Source organism: Chenopodium album, chromosome 13, assembly GCF_948465745.1.
Source record: "Chenopodium album chromosome 13, dcCheAlbu1.1, whole genome shotgun sequence".
Classification (NCBI taxonomy): domain Eukaryota; kingdom Viridiplantae; phylum Streptophyta; class Magnoliopsida; order Caryophyllales; family Amaranthaceae; genus Chenopodium; species Chenopodium album.
Genome location: NC_137846.1, coordinates 4,519,359 through 4,538,003, shown reverse-complemented (window position 1 = coordinate 4,538,003; position 18,645 = coordinate 4,519,359). Strand labels below are relative to the sequence as shown.

Below are 18,645 nucleotides of genomic sequence, written 5' to 3'. Positions count from 1 at the left end.
GATAAAGTATTGGATGAGTTCGTTTCACCATATTCAATCCACCAAAAAACAAATATATATGTTCAATACTTTGTGTGAAATTTTCATAAATTTACACTCCTTATAAAATGTCAAACCTATACAATATCTAAATTTCAAAAGTTGAGATTTTCAAAAGCTTACACTCCCTCTGTCCCAACACAGTTCATAGTTTCGTCCATCCCAAAATAATTGACACGTTACTAAATATTGCATGGGACCACTTTTTAAAAAACCATTTTCTTCTCCTCTTTCATGGCACACTGATTTTTGAGAAATAATTTTAGCCACATAAAAAAATCAAAAGGAATTATTTTACAATAAACAAATGTATTAAATGGTCTCACTCAAATTTTCTTAGATTATGTGTCCATTCCAACGTCCCAAAAGAATATTAAATTATATTAGTCTCACCATGAATCCTAACTCATTCAATATCTTCTCTTTTTGAGTAAGAAATCATTCAATTTTGATGAATCTAGTTACATCTGGATCCATCATAAATTAGGTTTTATAGGATAAAAATATAATCAGTTTAATTATACCTATATTTATAATCGATTCAAACCAGATCAAATCAAGTCATTGAATTTAAACTTTTTCCAATATAAAGTAGAGTTGATCATCAATGTTTCGACCTAGAAAAAATGCGGGTTTGAACAAGCCTTACAACCGTTTTAGTTTAAAACTCGAGCACGATCCAATAAAAGCTCACTTGGACCTTATAAGCTAGACATATTTTGCGGGTTTAATAAAAAGATTTTATATATAAAAGCCCGACCCGACACGAATTTTGATCACATCTATATAAAATCAACTTTTAAAACCCTAAATTAATATTAATCCCTTCCTCAACTCCTCTCTTCTCCCTCCCATTGTTTGTCTTCCTCACCTCACAACTCCATACCATCACATATCCAACAACATTCCCACTAAAAAAAAAATAAAAAAATAAAAAATCAACTTTCCCTTCAACTCACTTGGTTTCCCCTGTTTTTATCATAAAACAACAAAAATCAAGATTCATAAAAGCATGGCTAATTTCCAATTTAAAAAGGGCACAAAGGTTGAAATCAGCATTGATGAAGATGGTTTTAGAGGGGCGTGGTTCCAAGGAACAGTGGTAAAAACACCTGCAAAAAATGACAAGAAAGTAATGGTGGAATACGATACATTGTTGGCTGAAGATGAATCAACCCCTCTAAAAGAGAAGGTCGATTTGGTACAAATTAGGCCAATCCCACCAAGAGAAAGCAAAAGGGTTTATGAATTGAATGATGAAGTTGATGTTTCATACAATGATGGGTGGTGGGAAGGTGTCATCACTCAAGTTCTTCAAGGTGGTCAATACTCTGTCTATTTTAGACCAACTAGAGAGCAAAGTGAGTTCAAAGATGCTGATTTGCGGCTCCATAGAGAGTGGGTTCATGGAAATTGGGTTCCTCCATTGGAAGAAGAGGTATGAGCAATTTTTATTTTTTTAATTTTTTTTTTAATTTAATAAAATTACTTTTTGGATTTATTGTTTTCAATTATTGGATTGTGCATTGTGCTTTGTTTATGGGTTAAAGATCCTAATTTTTTTCCTTTCAAATACTAGGTTGCATGTATTAATTTAGACCATTCATTTCATAAAATATTATTCCTTTGTTTTACTACTTATAGCACTTTGACTTTGACTAGAATAATGATCGATAGTTGAGGAAAAATATTGTGACATACAAGTATAATTCATCTTGATTTATACTTTCATAATATCAAATTTATACTTTTTTTTATATACTTGTAACCGTCTGACTTTTACACTATTCATATGTTTCACTTTGATTTTTTTGATGATCTATAGCTAAACAAAAATATAGTCATTTGGGATTATGTTAGATTCATCTCGATTCATATTGTTTTAATATCATATGTTTATAATTTTTACATATGAGTAATTAAAGAAATTAATGATTGAAATATGACAAATGTGAAAAGAAAAGTGTTGCAAGTATAAAAAATTAGAGGAAGTATAATTTTAACATATTTATTAAAAGATTTTAATGATTGAAATTATACATTGGTAAGCTTGAAATGAGAATTGTTGCAATTAAAAATAATACCCTTTCTTCGTTCTTTTTGTTGACATCGACTTATGACAATTCAAACACTCTTTACATTTGTGTGAGATCTTAAATTTTTAATCTTTTTGTTATTTCCATTTGGAATCTTCATGGATCTAATCTCTAAATCATAGTCGTGTTGCTAAGTGAAGAGTGTACAAGTGCAATAGCACTACATGCATGCACACGCACCACCTCTAGGTATAATTACTAGTAGTGCCATTGTGCTAGTATGTTAATGTGTTATTAAGGGAGTGTTTGGTTCATCAAGTTGGAATAGATTGGTATGAAATCTTATATTGAGAGGTATGAATTCTAAAACTCATACTTGTCCAAAGTTGTTTGGTTTTTTTGTTGGAATGAATTTTATCCTTCATTAATTGAATGGATTGTGAATCTTAGGGGGAGGGGTGGGTATGGGATTCCATGGGTGGGGGGGGGGTGGTTTTAGAATCTATTGGGTGTGAGATTCCATTACTAAAAACCTCAACCAAACATAAAAAAAATTAGATGGAATGGATTCTAACTCCATTCCAATCCATTCCAAATGATCCAATCAAACGACCTCTCAGAGTAGTGTTAAATTCAGGGTGCATGTCTTAAAGTTAGACTTGTGGAGGTTTCAAGGTTTTAAATTTACATGGAATTGGATATGGTTGTGGAACAAATACATGTACAAATTTAAAAAACCCTTGTTATGCATTTTTCAACAACATAATAGGATGATAAGTAGTGAATGAGTGAGTGTAGGTTTGATAACCCAATGACAAACTCCATGGACTTTAATAAGACCCTAGGATATCAAGTTGATGATTGAAACCTCAATGCAACAATATTTTGAAATAGCAACGTCTCAATTTCATAACTTTATAAACCTATTGTTAAGTGTGTTATGCTTCCAAACCAACTTATATGACCTTGGGACAACCTCCCCTCCCCCACATTCTCTACAATTTTGGAAGAAGTTTCAAAATTTAATTCGAAAACATAAATAATAGCCTTCAACTTAATACAATTTTTAACCTTTTCAAGTTTAGAAAGAAAAAAGGTTGTATTACTTCCCATGGACCATAGGAGGCCATTTAGGTGGTTGGAATTATCCACTTGGCCTTAAAATTGTGATTTTAGCTAGTTTTGTAGATGTCTCCCTTCATTTAGTAAGGCCACCACGAGCTTTTATTTGGCCAGCCAATGGTTGTATCCCTTACCATCACTTCAGTTTTTGACACTATGTCACAAATCTTTATAAAAGAAAAGGTCCAATTTCGTGTATGGATAATGTGTGGTCCTTTTTCAACATTGAAGGACTCTTGACCAATGTATAAAAAAGCTCAAGGCGCACAGAGGCGTGAGGCGAGAGGGGTTCTGCTGCGCCTAGTAGTGCGCCTCTTTGAAGTGAGGCGCAATATATGGACAGTTAAAAAATTTTGGCTGAAGTTTGCCTCATGTGCGCCTTAGGTGCGCCTCGTGCACTTTTTGTGCGCCTAACCCAAAACGCCTCGCCTAGACCTAATTAAGCGCTCACCCCTAATCGCCTTACGCCTTAGGCGCGCGTTTTCAAACACTGCTCTTGACACCTTAATAGGACCTAAAATGTTATAATTGAAACCATCTCTTGTAGTTTTTGATTACCAATGCAAAATATTTGGAAATAACCATATAATTGAACCAAACTCATTTTTAGGGCTTTATAGATTTCTTGGTAGGTCTATTTTATTTTCAAACCAACTTATATGACCTTAAGAGATACCCCCAACATGTATTTAAATTTCGGATTTTTTTTCGAAATTGGTCTAAAAGCATGGATTATAGCCTTTAGTTTTGGACAATTTTTTACTTCTTTAGGCTCGAAAAAGAAAAAGGTCATGGTGTTTCCTATGGTATCTATAAGATTCTTGGAGGCCATTTGTGCGGTTGGAATCATCCACTTCACTTTTAAACGACCGATTTCGCTGATATTGTAGACGCTGCCTTTGATAAATTCAAGGCTACCACAACCTTTTATGTGACCGACTAGTGGCCATATATAGTTCTAAATATGTTATATGACCTTGGAATGCATCCCTTACAATGATTTGGTGTATTGAGAATGGTTTGATTTGTTTTGAATAACGAAGGATTCTCTAACACCTTAATAAATACAAGGTGGAGATTGAAACTATCTCTTACATCTCTTAACTACTAATGTAAACAATTCCAAAATAACAAATATTTGAACCAAATTTATTCTTTGAACAATGTACTTTTTGATAGGCCTACTATGGTTCCAAACCAATTTATATGACCCCACTGGACACCCCCCACATTCACTTTATATTTGGAAAATTTTTCTTAAATAGCTCCGAAAACATTGATTATTACCTTTGGTTTGGATTATTTTTTACTTTTAAAGAGAATGGGGTGTTGTTACGGATCCCAAGAGACTCTAGGAGGTTATTTGGGTGGTTAGAATCATATACTTACCTTTAGAATGTCAATTTAGCCCAATGTATAAAAAAGCTCAAGGCGCACTAAAGCGAGAGGGGTTCTGCTGAGGCGCGCCTCTTTGAAGTGAGGCGTACTATATGGGCAGTTAAATTTTTTTGGCTAAAGTGCGTCTCAGGCGCTTTTTGTGCGCCTAACCCAAAATGCCTCCCCAGACCAAAATAAGCGCTCAACCTGATCACCTTGCGCCTCAGCGCTTCTTAGGCGCGCTTTTTCAAACACTGATTTAGCCAGTTTCGTATATGCCACTTTTCATTAACTTAAGGCCTCAACAGGCTTTTATGTGACCAACTAGTGAATGTATATGGTTCCAACAACATTATATGACATGACCCCGAGAAGCACCCCCTACCATCACCGTAGTCGACACTTGGTCTCAAATATTTGTAAATGGTTCGATTTTGTGTATTATAGCTTTCAAATTTGACCTATGGAGAATATTTTTAGTTACAGCAAGATTAGGTATTGAGGTGCTTCTCGTGGTTACCAAATTGCCTTAATTCTCAAAACTTTTGCATTTCATTTTACATTACAAATACATATTCATATGTTTTCGATTTAGGCCCTGTTCACTTCACCTTAAAAAAAATAATATTTAGTAAAAATAATTTCATTTCAGCAAAAATAAGTTTAGTTTCGTAAAAATAATTTCAGTTCAAAATAATTTTAGTTTAGTAAAAATCAGTAAATTTAAAGAAAAAATATAACAGAAAATCAGTAAAAATAATTTCAGTTTAGCAAAAATAATTTTAATTCAGTAAAAATAATTTAAGTTTAGCAAATATAATTTCAATTCAATAAAAATAATTTAAGTTTAGCAAAAATAAGGTGAAGTGAACGGGGCCTTACTTGTGATCTTGTTTGGTTATAGTTCTTTTCTCAAGGCTCAAGCCTAACAAACCCCTTTGTGAGTAAATGTCTCTTCATATGAGTTTCTTTGCTTTCCCTTTTTAGAGTTTTCCTGTACACATGTTGATCACGATAATTAAGGAGTTGACAAGATAATCTAATTGTCTGGTAAGGATATCATACTTGTTGGATTATTGAGAGTCTCCAACATTGGTTAGTAAGATAAATAGAAGGGTTGAAGTTACATAAAGCCACTAGTTGTAGACGTATGCATCCTGTCTCATATAAATATCTGTACTATAAGTATGTATGTGCAGCAATGCAAAGAGAAGTGCATGCCTCTGGTTGTTCATGAATTGAGGCATGGTATAATATGTGTAATGGCTAGGCAAGTACATGTCGACACATGTGTACTCAAAATTAAAGACCAATGGAGGTGTATATACTTTGATGCATGCACTCATTGCTAATCCCACAATGAATGACGCCACAATCTTGTTCACAAATCGCAAAGATGGCCTGGATGTGGCTTTTTAGACCTGGGTTTACACCATTCCTGTTAGCACAGTATGGAGGATTGAAGCCCCTTTTTATTAATGACTTTCTGTATTGAAGGCTACACCATAACTTAGGATGTGGTCCAAAATCAATAATTTTAATGATGTTTTAGATCTGAGATTTGGATCTCATAGTGGCCCTATGTTGTTAATGATGCTCAGTCTAACAATTGAGGAAGGCTAAATGAGTTTGACTCAAGATATGAGGCAGATTTCCCTTGAATTGTGTTGGTTTGTTGGTTTTACTTGTCTTCCATGAAAGGACATCTAGATGTGATGAATATAGCCATAATTTCCATATTTTTCTGCTTGGGATAATCGTAGACATTGACACTTAAAGTAGTGATTTGTTATCGCATATCAGAATAATGAATTTAGATATTGTAATTTGCTAATTCATTGGTGATGACCAATCTAGCAAAAAGCTTTAATTAGGTTCATTGGATGATTACTTGTTGCTTTTTCTTTGCCAATTTGCTAGATCAAACTGATTATCTATTTGTCTGAAACAATACATGCAGTTTGCACAAAACATATTTATTCTATTTTTTTTTTTTTAACCACTTGTCATGCTTTTTATGTATAATTGGCAATTTGACTGCAGGCAGTGCTGCCAACAGAAGACATGGAGAAAGAAGAGAGCCATTTCAGCAAAGGAAGCTTAGTTGAAGTGAGCAGTGATGAAGATGGCTTTGAAGGTGCTTGGTTTGCTGCATCTGTTGTTGAGGTGCTTGGGGAAGACAAGTTCCTTGTTGAATATAAGGATCTTAAAACTGAGGATGATAAAGAGTTCGTAAGAGAAGAGGTTGATGCCGTGCACATTAGGCCACGTCCTCCAAAGACAGGAAAAATCGACAAATTCAAGGAGTTTGAAGAGGTTGATGCCCTTTATAATGATGGGTGGTGGGTGGGCATCATTTCCAAAGTCCTTGGTCGCTCAAAATATCAAGTTTTCTTTAAAACCACAGACGAGGAACTGGAGTTTAAGGATGATGAACTGAGGCTGCATCAAGATTGGATCAAGGGAAAATGGGTTATGGCTTCTAAGGTAAAAACTATAAGTTGCTGGCAAAAATTTTTTTTCCCAGCAAAACTCTTTGAATTCATTTTAATTGCTTTGTTGCATGGAAGAGATAGTTGTACGTTTCACATTAATTTCCTTATAATTATATACTCTACTTCCACAGAGAAGGCAAATTGGATCATTCCTAGCTCCATTCACTTGAAATGGGAAGGAGTTCTAGTTTTTTTCTATCTATTCATTTCACATAATCATATTTGACTGTTTTTTCTGGGAAGTAAATATTTCAGTGAACTCTTTTTACAGGCCATGGACTTGTCAGGCTGAAGAGAATGGTCTGCGTAGAGTGTCCTGAACTGATCCATGTGTAGGTAACCATTGTATTATAAGCTCTGAATTTTATGTTGATTGTCATCATCTTCTTTTCAAGGCCAATGTTTTTGTCTTTGGGTGAGAATGAGAAATTTCTCCGAATAGTGTGCTAACATCACACTTTGGCCGATTTGCTGGAGCTTGATTAGCAATGGCTCCCTATTCAATGTGATTTCTATCAAGTGGTCTGGTAAGATGACCCAAAATTGTAATGGTTATTTGCTAGAGATCAGCTCAGGCCTCCTATTTTGGTCACATACGCAAGGAAGAAGCAGGGCAAGGGGAGTGGAATCAGTTAAGCAAGCCAAGGGTAGAAGAGTCTTTAATGCAATAATTCTGTTAAGAAAGTTTGTTATGGATTAAGGGGAATCTTTAGGCAAGTGTTGAGCTGGCTTAGTCTATATTAGGGGGGAATAATCTGCTGTAAGGATCATGCATTTTTGTTAATTGAGTGTGATTATCTCTGGGAGAGTCCTTTCCTCTCAAATGAAAGGTGTATTGGTTGCTCATTGTTGAATATCAATACATACTATCTTCTTCCTTCCCTGATCTACTCTGTTTTCTTCTCTACAAAATTTATACTGAAAATCTAATTCATAGCAAGTTGGTATCAGAGCAATCGACCTTACCTGTGCAAGTTATGGCTCGATTAACTCACGCGCAGCGTTTGGATTTGCTCGAGCAGGAGATTGCCGGAGTGCCGTCGCAGGTGGCTCATGAGGTTAGCTTGGTGTTGGCGTCATTTCGAGCTGATATCGCAGCACAAATCGCTGCAATTCAGGACAAGTCTCGTTCTGAGCCCCGTCCTGAGCCTCGGACCGTCGCCGCGAATGGGCCACCATATCAGTGGGACAACCCATTTGCGGGAGCACCGTCTCAGTTGGTGGCTGGAGGTGGTGGTGAGCAAGGAGGTCAGTCGATTTGGAGGTTGCGGAAGTTGGATTTACCCCTGTTTGACGGAACCAACCCGGATGGGTGGATTCTCAGGGCGGAGAGATTCTTCCATTTCTACAGACTCACGGCCGACGACCAGCCGGAGGCGGCGGTTGTCGCGCTAGAGGGCGACGCTTTGCTTTGGTATCAGTGGGAGCATAGGAGACACCCTCTCCTGTCGTGGGAGGCGTTGAAGAAGGTGATACTTCGCCGATTTCGCACCACCGCCACTGGCACCCTCCACGAGCAGTGGCTCGCTCATCGCCAATCGGGAACGGTGGCGGATTATCGGAGGAGATTCATTGAACTCCTTGCTCCGATCGAAGGTGTTCCAGAAGAGATTGCGAAGGGCCAATACATAAACGGGTTAAAGGAGGATATTAAGGTGGAGGTTCGGATCCTTGACCCGGTTTCGTTGGATCAGGCAATGGAGTTATCTGGGCGGATTGAAGAGAAGTTGCGTTTGGGCCCAAGGCCCAGAACTGTTGGACAACTACCCACTTGGAGAACCCCGTTTCCTTCGACCCGACCCATTTCTTCTACCCAAATCCAGCCCTATCACCCCCCAAACACGATCCCAGCTAACTCAAACTCCACCTCACCACACCCAAACACTAACCGTTACCACCCTAAACCTGCCGGAGAAATAAGGAGGTTGTCGGAGTCCGAACTTCAGCACAAACGAGAGCAGGGGCTCTGTTTTCGCTGTGATGAAAAATGGAACATCAACCACCGCTGTCCGCGGCGTGGGTTGAGTGTTCTCTTGACTGTGGAGGAGGGTGACGACTTGGAGGAGGAAGTTGAGATGGATATTAGGGAGATGCCGGCGGTAGACCCCCAACCCCTTGTCGAAACCACACCTCTTCCCTTTTCCGACACAATCCCTGGTGTTTCTTTTAGCTCGGTGATGGGAATCACCAATCCACGAACCATGCGCATGGGAGGGACGGTGAATGGCCAAGCGGTGGTGGTGATGATTGACCCAGGGGCCACGCATAATTTTATTTCCACCGTCGCTGCTCAGAAATTGGGAATTCCTCCGTCGGATTCTAAGAGTTTTGCTGTGACTTTGGGCACCGGTGAGGCGGTGCAAGGGGAGGGGGTGTGTAAGGCGGTGTTATTGGAAGTTCAGGGCCTCTCAATAGTGGAAGATTTCCTTCTCCTTCCTCTGGGAAATTCTGATCTAATTTTGGGTCTTCAATGGCTCGAAAAATTGGGCACTATCGCTACCAACTGGAAGACACAATTGATGAAGTTCCAGTTGGGTGATCAGACGGTCACATTGCAGGGGGATCACTCTCTTGGTCGTTCTGGAATTTCGCTTAAGGCTATAATGAAGACATTGCAGAAAGAGGGGTATGGGTTTTTGGTGGAATTAAATCATTTGGTGGGGGAATTTTCTGGTAATACACCTTCAGATGATGCGCCACAATTCTTACAGCAAATCCTTCATGAGTTCTCTGAGGTGTTTGCAATGCCGGAAGGGCTGCCTCCCCGACGCTCAATTGAGCACTCAATCATCTTGAAGGAAGGCACGAACCCCATTAGTGTCCGACCTTATAGATACCCGCAAAGCCAGAAAGATGAGATCGAACGTTTGGTACATGATATGCTCACGGCAGGTATCGTTCAACCTTCTTCTAGTCCTTATTCTAGCCCCGTGTTGTTGGTTAAAAAACGGGATGGGTCTTGGCGTTTCTGTGTTGACTATAGGGCCTTAAACAAATGTACTGTTCCTGATAAATTCCCAATTCCCATTATTGATGAACTTTTGGATGAATTGTATGGCGCTTGTGTTTTTTCTAAATTGGACCTTAAGTCGGGGTATCATCAGATTCGTGTCCGCGAGGAAGATGTGAATAAAACTGCATTTCGTACCCACGAAGGACATTACGAATTTCTAGTAATGCCTTTCGGGCTAACGAATGCCCCTGCCACTTTTCAGTCATTGATGAATGCGGTGTTCAGACCTTTCCTTCGCAAGTTCGTTTTGGTGTTTTTTGATGATGTGTTGGTTTATAGTAAGTCTAAGGAGGAACATGTGAGGCACCTAGAGGAAGTCTTAAGGGTGCTTCATTCTCACAAGTTGTATGCAAACCGCAAGAAGTGCGATTTTGGGCAGGAGCGTGTGGCTTATTTAGGCCACATTATCTCTGGCCATGGTGTGGAAGTTGACCAGAGTAAAATTCAAGCAATGTTGGAGTGGCCTCGTCCAAGAAATTTGAAGGAACTTCGGGGATTTTTGGGATTGACAGGGTATTATTGGAAATTCATCCAAAATTATGCTCACATTGCTCATCCCTTAACTGAGCAGCTTAAGAAGGATAATTATGGTTGGTGTCCAGCAGCTACTCAAGCTTTTGTCGCTCTTAAGGAGGCTATGACAAAGGCTCCTATCCTTGCTTTACCCGATTTCTCACAACCTTTTATTCTGGAAACCGATGCTTGTGGTCAAGGTGTGGGTGCGGTTCTGCTGCAATGTGGGCATCCCATTGCTTATTTCAGTAAGTTACTTGGACCCCGGGCTTGGTCCAAACCTATATATGAAAAAGAGTTGATGGCAATCGTGTTGGCTGTTGAAAAGTGGCGCCACTATCTTTTGGGAAGGCATTTCATTGTGCGCACTGACCAAAAGAGTTTGAAATTTCTGTTGGAGCAAAGAGAGGTGGGTCAAGCCTACCAAAAATGGGTGGGTAAGCTTTTGGGCTACACTTTTGATATTCACTATAAACCCGGCTCAAGCAACGTGGTGGCTGATGCTTTGTCTCGTGAATTACTTCCCCACATTACTTGTGCTACAATGACTTCTTCTTGTGGGGTGCCGTGGGCTACATTCCAAGCTCATATTAACAAGGACCCTTTGATTTGTAAGCTGACAGACAACATCAGGCAGGGACTTAAGGTTCCTAAATGGTTTGCCTTGGACAATGATGTTCTTAAGTATAAAGGTCGGGTTGTTATTCCCAAACACTCGGCTCTCACTTCAGCCTTGCTTAAGGAGTACCATGACTCACCTATTGGGGGCCATTCGGGGGATTTTCGCACTTATCAACGCCTTGCTGCTGAATGGTATTGGTTGGGGATGCGGAAGGATGTTACCCGTTATGTGCAAGCTTGTCTTGTTTGTCAGCAAAATAAGACTTCTTCTCTTACTCCCATGGGTCTTTTGCAGCCTCTACCTATTCCGGAGAGAGTTTGGGAGGACATTTCATTAGATTTTATTGAAGGGCTTCCAAAATCTGCTGGGTGGGACACGATCTTGGTGGTAGTGGACAGACTTTCGAAGTATGGTCACTTTATTCTTCTTAAACACCCATTTTCTGCTCCTATGGTGGCCCAAGTTTTCATTAAGGAAGTAGTAAGGTTGCACGGGATTCCTTCTACTATAGTGTCGGATAGAGATAAAGTCTTTTTGAGTATCTTTTGGAACGAGCTCTTCAAGTTACATGGGACACAATTGGCAAGAAGCACAGCATATCATCCCCAATCTGACGGGCAAACTGAGGTGCTCAATAAGGGTGTCGAGTCCTACCTCCGTTGCTTTATTAATGGGAAGCCCCGTTCTTGGTCTGCTTGGATTCCTTGGGCAGAGTACTGCTATAATACTTCTTTTCATACGGCTACAAATTTTACCCCCTTCAAGATTCTCTATGGTCGGGATCCACCTCACCTTGTTCGTTATTCTACGGGTAGTACTGCAGTTGCCTCGGTGGAGGAGCAATTGTTGGAACGTGATGCGGTTCTTGATGAGCTGCAGTTTCATTTGGTGAGGGCACAAGAGTTCATGCGCTATTATGAGAACAAGGGAAGACGCGAAGGGCATTTTGAGGTGGGGGACTTGGTGTTTCTTAAGCTACAACCTTATCGTCAGCAATCTGTGGGTCAGAGGTTCAATCAGAAATTATCTCCCAGGTTTTATGGTCCCTATCCTGTGGTCAAGAGAGTGGGTAAGGTCGCTTATCAGTTGCTGCTGCCTGAGGGGTCAAAAATACACCCTGTTTTTCATTGCTCACAGCTCAAGAAGTCCGTTGGACAAGGTCACACACTATCTCCTTTGCCTTCTCAGTTGACTGTTGACTTGATCCTTGAGGTGCAACCTGAATCTGTCCTGGGGATTAGGAACAGTCAGCAAGGAGCTCTCACTTTGGTTGAGGTACTCATTAAGTGGCAGCATCTCACACACACTGAAGCAACATGGGAACCCTTTGATGATATTGTGGCTCGTTTTCCAGCTTTCCACCTTGAGGACAAGGTGAATCTTCTTGGGGGAGGTATTGCTAGAGATCAGCTCAGGCCTCCTATTTTGGTCACATACGCAAGGAAGAAGCAGGGCAAGGGGAGTGGAATCAGTTAAGCAAGCCAAGGGTAGAAGAGTCTTTAATGCAATAATTCTGTTAAGAAAGTTTGTTATGGATTAAGGGGAATCTTTAGGCAAGTGTTGAGCTGGCTTAGTCTATATTAGGGGGGAATAATCTGCTGTAAGGATCATGCATTTTTGTTAATTGAGTGTGGTTATCTCTGGGAGAGTCCTTTCCTCTCAAATGAAAGGTGTATTGGTTGCTCATTGTTGAATATCAATACATACTATCTTCTTCCTTCCCTGATCTACTCTGTTTTCTTCTCTACAAAATTTATACTGAAAATCTAATTCATAGCATTATTCTGTAGACTTAGTCATGTGTTAATGGTGGCATCCTCCCTAGGTGACGCTGTTGTGTATATTATTGAATTTCCATTAATAAAACCCCATACAATTAAGCTGCAAACATTGTTCCATTGTAAATTCTAGTTGAAGAAGAACAGATAACTGATTATGTGATTGATCTTAGATTTCACACTTTTGAAACTGACCATGGAGACAAGTGACAATTCAGGCTATGAAAAAAGTCAGCCTGAACTTGTGGAAATAGGGACAGACTGCATCAGGCGGCCTTCGACCAAAATGGTCCATAAATTGCTATCGATGATGGGGCGACAGCCACAGCCCCTAAAGGGCTTTGCCTATTAGGCTAGCCGCCTGGACTATACTCGATTAGCTCTACATATAAGGCTACCAGTGTCAACTTGAATGATTTGTGTTTCGAGATGCTTGTGTGGGCAACCTTCCCATAATTAATATTGGTTTGTAATACGCAGACAAGCTCCATTCAATTGCATGATGTGCATCCATATTTGAGTTAGTTGCATCTCATTTATAACCAACTTGATGGTATCCATGTTTATTTGGCAATATCTGTTATAGAGGTTTACTTGTGAGGATACGCCAAGGCTGTTGCAATGTAGATGGCATAGGAAACTGGGAGATGCGTTACATGCATATGTGGTCTAAGGAAAATTGCTGCATGAAATTGTATTAGATCTAGGTTAAGGCAGGGGGTTAATTCATTTGGCTTTTGGTCAAGAGACTTAAGACCCGCGAAAATTTGTGAATGCTTTGTGGTCATTTGACAAAGAGCATATTGTGAAAAGTTGTTTGGTTGACAAAATCCTAATAAGTTGTACTCCGCAATTCATAGGAAGGCGGAAGGATTTACCTAGCACCTTATTCTCAGAGGAGCGTGAATAACCAGAATTTATTTTTTGGTCAGAAACAAGAAGACGTTTTGGTGAAGTATTGATTTAAGGTACTTTACCTCTTTCCTTAAAATACAACACTTTACATAAGTACTTCTTACATGTGGTCAAAGTTAATATATGTATCACGTAAAAGTCAACACGCTACAATCTTAAAGAGATGAAGTACTCCTATAATTATATTTATCTGTCTGAAGTGAATCGTATAACTAGTTCATTCAATCTTTGACGTCGGACAATCTTGGTTTTGATATTGAGTCACAAGAAAGAATGGTAGAAAGAATTTGCGAGTAAAATTCACTTACATGTGCGCCTTGGTAGTTGGCTAGTTGCAGTTTATGGGTGCAATAACTTTAGATGATAGCCCATCTTTGTCTCATACTTTTTATTATTATTATTATTATTTTTATAACTTTACTTGTCTATATTTATGATCAATTACCCAAAACAGTTGAGGATAACGTGATGCTATTTCTGTTGGATAGTTAAGACACCTTACTAAATATACTATTGCTAATATTTGCTATCATTTAGAGACAAAATAAGTACGTGAATTTTGTAAATGGTATCATTGTCTTTTACTTGTATTTCTTTTGATACTTAATGCTAAAGAAATTAAATAAAATGTCTCTAGAATGATCTTGTTTCGGCGTAAAATCTAATAATCTATCTAGAGGGAAAGCATGAGAACGAGAATTGAACTCTATGAGATCGAGTCTTCCATTGTTTCTCAGTAGCTCACTTGCTTAAATGGTAGGGTGGTTGGCTATTTATTGATTGGTATGCTAAAATCAAACCATGTTAACATTATGTTATTGAAGCAAATTTGAAAAACACATTTGCTTATCTTTGTTGTACATATATATACTAGGTAATGTCATGGTGTGGCCTGAGTCATGAGCCTGTTTGCCACACCGCGACACGTATCTATTTGATGTGTGTTAATTATATTTATTAGACGAGCAAAGTTTATAGGTTTTACAAGATTGGTTGGGATGTATGCGAGTATGTTGTACTTATATTGTGTGTTTTGATCCAAATTAAACCAAAAATGCATTCTGTTTTGGAAGGGTTACGTACTTTATTCATTAATTGCTACTTTATTCATTAATTGCAACCTTATGTTATTTAACCAATGGTTCTTTCTATCTTCCTATTACATGAGTCCGCAAATCTTAAATTTCTCTATGTTCCTCTTAAAAATAGCACATTCTTGACGTTGAGATTAAAAAAGAACGAAAATAGTATAGTAAATGAGCGGCCAAATTTTACGCTAAGTAGCTTTTATTACAGCATTCAATCTGGAATTTATGTTGTCTATGTATATAAAAAAAACTTAAAAAAGAAAAAGAAAAATTTTTATTCCGTTTTTTATGGTGCTATTTGCATTAGCACTTTCTTTCCCACTTCTCATTTCTTCTTGATTAGTTGAGTTTATACCAACTTATATGTAACTTACACATTTGACCATCTTAATTAATCCCAAACATTTCTATTTATGTATATTTAATCTCATTCATTTATCTTAATCATCCAAGTAATAAGACCCTCTACATCATCTATGCATTTTAAAATAGGCAATTCAAAAACATTTTAACTACATAATAACCAAATCGAATTGGTTCAACTCGTGGTATCTAGACATCTGGTTAGAGATCAAACTCATAATATTGGAATACTCAAATCCTAAAATCCAAGACTCGAAAACAGATGTTTGATTGTTCATATATAATGTCTAAAGTGACAGATTATATATTCCAAAAGATAACATAGAATTGATTTGACAAGTAAAAAGAGTGAGCAACAACCCTTTTAATACATCAGTCCATAATATACTTATTTTAAAAGACATCTTTAATTCTTTAGCATAGAATTCTCAACTCTCTAAACAAAAACACAAAGATAACATTGTTAAAACACTGAAATCCTTATTTCCTAGCTAGTTTCCCTTTCCTACACTTCCTTCACAACACTAGCAACTTTCACATCCACCCCATTAGCCACCTTTTCGCCTGCGACTGCAGTCGCAGTCGCAGCAGTAGTAGCATCAGCAACTTTCGCCGCCGCCTTCTCATCTTCGGCATCCTTCCTCAACACCTTGGTAGCCTCCTCCTTCTCCTCGACAACGAAAGCATCAGTCGGGAACACCTTTGAGATACCTGTAGGGTTCCTGAACACAATCTTCTCGCTTTCGGGGCTGTCGACAGTGATCTCGGATATAGTCACCCAAAGAAACAACTCCTTAGCCTTAACTCCAGTAAGCTTCTTAATCTTACAAGGCTCAACATAAGCAGTAACTTCAGAAGCATAGCTTACTAACTTCCCAATCTTTTCAAATTTGTGCTTGATTTCTTTCTTGTGTTTTAGCCAAACAAAGCCTGTTTCTTCAATATACCCACATTCCTCCACATCTTGTAGAGGGAGAAGCCCATTGGGCAGGCCCACTTCTCTTAGAAGTCTCTTGGATTGGGCCAGGCAGACGTCGTTTCCATGGTATAACTCCGTCGCCTTGGCCCGAATCTCGTCTGTTATCATAGACATGATGTTTTCTTGCTTTTCTTCTTCTTGGGGTTGTTTTTGTGTTTGAAGGTTTTTTTCAGAGAATATGATGAAGTTTTTTGTGGTGTTGTAGCATGAAATGGTCAAGTGAAGGAAAAGGAAAGGGAAAGGGTTTGTTAATATATAGGGAAATGATTACAAGTTTACCCTTTGAATTTGATTATATTTACAAGGGTATACCACTTGGAATTTTTAAGTAGTTGGTACATTGAAATAAATAATTACTGAGATCATTAAATGTTTTTTTCATCTTTTGGTTCACCTCACTCTTCTCCTGTGTGTGTAGGATTTATCACCCTTTTTTTTTTTTTGAAGATTTTTGTCTTTGTTATAATGCTTTTTTTGTTGTTGGAATTATGTCGGTAGAGGTTTGTTTAACTAACTCGTGAGCTTTCATTTACTTCGTTGTAAGGACATGTATAGTTGCTATAATTCTAAGGTCGATCAACTCAAGGTGGCCGTAGTTCGCCTCGTTATGGTTGATTTAGTCTAGCCCTCTATGTGTTTTTGCTTATCGTCGTGTCGTTGATCACTTGACCACTAGACCAGTTTATTATAGGACTTGAGTAGAATTAGATTTGTCTGAGCTAAGTCTTAATGTTGAAATTCTAAGCATGTCAAATGTCGTGTGATTTTTTCATAAATTTTCTACCTACAACCACAACCTTATTTATTGAGGAGCTTTCTAGAGCTGGCGCATTAGCTATAGACATTTGCAAGGTGGTGTGCACGTTTAATTTTTTGACGTGGTACACAAATTAAATTCATTGAAGGAAATGGAAAGTTGTTCCTAATTCAAAATTTTTTTGGTGGGTAACATCTTATAAATATAATGTCGTGATAAGACTATACATTTGGACATCTCGTATTTGATTGTTGTCCTGCATTTTTAATGCAGAAAATCAGGCATGAAAAAATGAATTAATTGCATTACTTGCTGTGAACTTAAAGCTCTATAAAATGTCTCTTTCACTGCAAGTTAACTTGGTAAAAAAAAAACATAAATTAGGTCTTTGAAAAAGTTGTGTAACTAAATGAATCTATGAATTCATCTAGTGTCATTGTCTTCATTTAGTTCAATATCTTTAGCTCCCCAAAATTTCTGCGGTTATTTTGGCCTTTTGGTATATCATTTTATTGAGACCATTGCATTTTGTTGAATTCTAAGGCTAAATGGCAAATTGTTAGTGACTTAACGATCATTGACGTGAAGTAATCAAATGGTCTATAATATTCTCTTATGTCGCTCTTCTTTTTTCTTAAGTCTTAAGTTATGGGGCCCTTCTTAAATTCATCCTTCAATTCACATGTTTATAGGATATTTTGCTAGTTTGATGATTATTAAGTGGCTAACATGTTCTCTTTATTTCTGTAATAGGTTCATTAAATAATCTTTCGAGAAGTGGTTACAAGAACTATAAGAAGGAAGTCTCAAAGGAAAACCCAACAAAAAGCATAATTTGGTTAAACTAAAAAGAACAAAAATAAAATTGATGGATGTTGACTTGTATACAACTTGTAAGTAATGAATAGACCAAATTATTTTATGATCATATAATTATAGCTAAATTAGATAGAGAAGATATTTTAAAGACCATATTAGTATATGACAATATGAAGAAATTTAATCCATTACTACAACAATGGTTGGTAATGAAATACATATTGTCCATATTAGTTATAGAATCACCGATAACATGGTGATCCCGGATCACCCAATAATCTTTGAGCAGGTTGTTTATTTTCTGTTATAAATCTGAGCTTAAGCCTAAGAAAGGCGAGTTCTCCAATCAGGCTATTTCTGTTCTCTAATTATTAGATTAACAACATTTTATTGACTATTTTAATACTTGATGCATCAAAACAAATAATTTGGTTAACAACACAACTGCATTAGGGTTGAAGGAAGAAAATTTTGAACGGAATTTTCTTATTCCGCGTGGCATAAATAGAGGTTGTTGTCTGTTGAGAATATTTATTGTAAAATTTTGATATTTATAAAATAGACATATGATATTAATAATTGATAAACAAATGAATAGCAATGTTTATGCACCTTAGTTCTTCTTACACTGTCCTTTTATATTTGTTCAAAATAAATACTACAAGTACATCTGTACCATTACATATTAGCCAAGTTGACTTTTTGGGTCAATGTAACTTTCTTATGTAT

The 18,645-nt window shown here is 37.7% G+C and overlaps 2 protein-coding genes across 6 annotated transcripts; one reads left to right on the top strand and one right to left on the bottom strand.

Annotated features, from left to right (window-relative positions):
* Positions 1 to 844: 844 nt before the first annotated feature.
* Positions 845 to 18,144, top strand: LOC145574325 (protein AGENET DOMAIN (AGD)-CONTAINING P1-like). 5 transcript variants are annotated; one of them, XR_014098041.1, is made up of 5 exons: positions 849 to 1,477; positions 6,618 to 7,061; positions 7,341 to 7,401; positions 13,856 to 13,963; positions 17,851 to 18,144. XR_014098041.1 is itself a non-coding variant. In XM_081632083.1 (4 exons), exons 1-3 carry the CDS (start codon positions 1,052 to 1,054, stop codon positions 7,359 to 7,361), a joined length of 891 nt encoding a protein of 296 aa, XP_081488209.1. In that variant the 5' UTR covers positions 849 to 1,051; the 3' UTR covers positions 7,362 to 7,401; positions 17,851 to 18,144. The 5 variants fall into 5 exon arrangements, 3 of the variants coding, with proteins under 3 accessions (XP_081488206.1, XP_081488209.1, XP_081488207.1); XR_014098040.1 differs by having other exon boundaries at positions 7,341 to 7,405; XM_081632083.1 differs by lacking the exon at positions 13,856 to 13,963.
* LOC145576039 (uncharacterized) lies at positions 15,662 to 16,539 on the bottom strand. The gene has a single exon (XM_081633827.1). The coding sequence runs from the start codon at positions 16,452 to 16,454 to the stop codon at positions 15,867 to 15,869; it is 588 nt and encodes a 195-aa protein (XP_081489953.1). The 5' UTR covers positions 16,455 to 16,539; the 3' UTR covers positions 15,662 to 15,866.
* Positions 18,145 to 18,645: the final 501 nt, after the last annotated feature.